The 3,025-nt window shown below is 35.0% G+C and overlaps 1 protein-coding gene across 1 annotated transcript; it reads right to left on the bottom strand.

Annotated features, from left to right (window-relative positions):
• Window positions 1–1,083: 1,083 nt before the first annotated feature.
• Window positions 1,084–1,410, bottom strand: LOC119615864. Its single transcript, XM_037971848.1, has one exon. It carries the CDS (start codon window positions 1,408–1,410, stop codon window positions 1,084–1,086), a length of 327 nt encoding a protein of 108 aa, XP_037827776.1.
• Between the last annotated feature and the right edge of the window lie 1,615 nt (window positions 1,411–3,025).

The following is a 3,025-nucleotide window of genomic DNA, read 5'->3' as shown; positions in this document are numbered from 1 at the left end:
AAATTTATATTGAGTAAATATGCATATAACGAAAATTATTATCGGTTGTAAATTATTTTTTTTTTGGTTCTTGTTTAAAAAAAAAAAAAATATTCTAAGTACAATTATGTTTTTTTTTTTTTCTTTCTTCTTCTGGAGCTTCAAAAACCGTAATGACTATTGAATCAAAATAATTCCGTCACTGCACATAATATAAAAAAACTTAGCTGGCGTTGCAGGTTATTGATTATAAACGATGGTATTAGAAAATTCGGCTGGTGTTGCGTTGTTTATGGAAGGAGGATTTTCCTTTCAACTATCTCCAAGTACTAGAAGGATTAGATTAAAAATTTACAACTCCCAGTGGCCACCAGTTTGCCACCAATAAGGCGAGTGTAGGTAAAGCAATTTGTGTTGGTAGATCCAAAAAAAACCTGTGTTATATAAGATGATGAAATATAATGTTCACGTGATCCAACGAAAATGAGGTTAGGGAAGAAAATGTTGGACTGATGTGTAAACTTACTATTTCGTATCTAATTTTCACTTCCTAAAGTTTGATACTTTCCCAAGAACTGTATAATTTATTTAACAAGTTAATTTTTCCTTGTATAGAATATTTAAAAAAAAATATTAATTTAGCTTGCTCTTAATGTGAGCACATTTCTATATTTCTTAATTTATTTTGATATGTTTCAGAAATTTTAAAGCTTAATGATGTATGTTATTTGAAGGTTGACGAGAGAAAGAAAGATCAACTGTAAGGTTACTTATGATGAAGTCTATTAAAACATTTAATGGAAAAGTACTATAAAAGCTTAGAGAAACAATAACAAAAATGAGAAAAAAAAAACTCATATAACATCCCAGTCGATTAACCAATGTAACTTACATAGGTTACCTTTATTACCCTAGACACCAACCTAGGTTAATATCATTAGTGATGGTATGTTACATTCAAAGGTAAAGTAAACGTACACACAGATGTAAATAAAATAAATCTGTTAACCATAACATAAATATAAAATTTTACATTTTGTCAAAAATGTACATTACAAAACCGCATCATTATAATCTTTTAGATAATATAATGATGAGGAAACTTTATGGCCTAATGTCCTTAGCGTGAAATGTTCCTAACTTTTTACCTTCTAAATCCTGCAAAACATAATAATTGTTACCAACTTTCGCTGAAACCTTTGCCTTTAGAAATAATGGGGCCAGTTTGGCATTAAAATTCTTTCCCATAGAACTTTGGGCGAAGTTCCTTCTAAAAACTTCTTGACCCACACTAAAGGATATTGGTCTTGTCCGTAAATTATATTTATCTCTATTAGTGGCATAAGCCTCAAATATATTCTTTCGCAATTCTTTACGCAATAGTGAAAGTTGATCTTCTCTTGATAGATCTCCTCCTGGTTCATTTAACATATTAATGTTCCTTAATAAGGCATATGATTCCCCGTGAGTGATCATATTAAAACCAAATATTGCCCTGTAAGGTGAACACTTAATAGAGCTGTGGTAGGTATTTCTTAAGGCACAGCTTATGGCTGTTATGTTCTCATCCCAAAGACGCTGATCTTCTTTTAAATACGCTCTTATCCCCGCTATAATCGAGCGATTTACCCTTTCGGAAGCATTAGCTTGCGGGGAATAGACGGCCGTGAAAACGTGCTTGATACCAAGTTGAGTTACAAAAGCTTCAAAATCATTGGCCTTGAATTGCGAGCCGTTGTCCGTGACAATGGATTCTGGGACTCCATATGTGTGAAAATGGACCCTAAAGGAAGTTTTTTATTGCAATTGAATTAAATTTTTTTAATGGGCAAAGCCAATGAAACTTTGTGAGGTGATCCAGAACTATCAATAATCCTATATTTCCATTTTTGCTGCGGGGGTAAGGTCCTAATAGGTCTATAAAGAGTCTTTGGAAAGGACGAATTGAGGTGATTTGTTGACCCATTTCTGGTTTTAAAATAATATTTGGGGATTTTGTTGTTTTGCAGATTTCACATTCGCGAACAAACTTCCGCACGTCTTGTACAATCCCAGGCCAGAAAAAATTACGCCTAATCCACTCTAAAGTTTTTGACATCCCTCCGTGAGCAGTTATGGAGGTATTGTGTGCTCTAGCAATTAATTGAGGCCTTAAGTTTTTCGGAACCCACATTTTCCAGGCATTTTGGTCCAGGGTCTTCATTTCCGGTGTAATGTTCCGTTCTGATATATACAAATTTATCTACTACACGTATGTCCGGGTATATTGCAGGGTTTTCAGTTATTCGTCTTTTCAGGTCCAAGTAGTCTTTATCATTAAAATGTTCTGAATTAAGATCTATTTCCGGTTCTAAAAGTTCAATGGCAGAGATTTCGTCATGGCAAATTCGTGAAAGGGCATCGGGAACTACGTGATCTTTCCCTTTCCTGTGGCTAATGCTGAAATTAAACGATTGCAATTTTAAGGCCCAGCGGGCTAATCTTCCTGTTAAATCAGGTTGCTTCATTAACCACAGAAGAGAGGAATGATCAGTTATTACCTCGAATTCTTGCATTTCGAGGTAACATCTGAATTTCTTGATGGCCTCAATCGCCGACAGACACTCACGTTCTGTTACGCTATAGTTGCGTTGGGACGAATTAAGTTTCTTTGACATGTAGCCTATTGGTTTTTCCTCTCCATTTTCATCTAATTGAACCAGCACAGCTCCAATCCCGTAATCAGAGGCATCGCAATGCAAGTAGAATTTCTTAGAAAAGTCCGGGTTTTCTAATACTGGAGCTGAAGTTAAAAGTAGTTTAATATTTTCGAAGGCTTCTTGGGCTGCATGGGTCCAGACGAATTTTCGTTTGGTAGAAAGAGTTTCCGTAATAGGAAATACACACGAAGAGAAATTTTGGATAAATCTCCTGTACCACCCTGCAAGTCCAAGAAAGCCACGAACTTGTTTTACAGTTTTTGGTACAGGCCATTTAAGTATAGATTCGACCTTTTCTGGGTCGTTTTTATTCCACCGTTTCCAATTATAAAACCCAAGTATTTCAC

This window comes from Lucilia sericata, unplaced genomic scaffold (assembly GCF_015586225.1).
Source record: "Lucilia sericata isolate MDLA Ls3-8-SP2 unplaced genomic scaffold, ASM1558622v1 Contig009559F_arrow, whole genome shotgun sequence".
Classification (NCBI taxonomy): domain Eukaryota; kingdom Metazoa; phylum Arthropoda; class Insecta; order Diptera; family Calliphoridae; genus Lucilia; species Lucilia sericata.
Note: the sequence above shows the minus strand (reverse complement) of the source record. Positions and strands in the feature narration are given on the sequence as shown.

Coding starts and splice junctions, on each gene's coding strand:
- LOC119615864 (XM_037971848.1), bottom strand. CDS start 1,410: ATGTTAAATGAACCAGGAGGAGATCTATCAAGAGAAGATCAACTTTCA.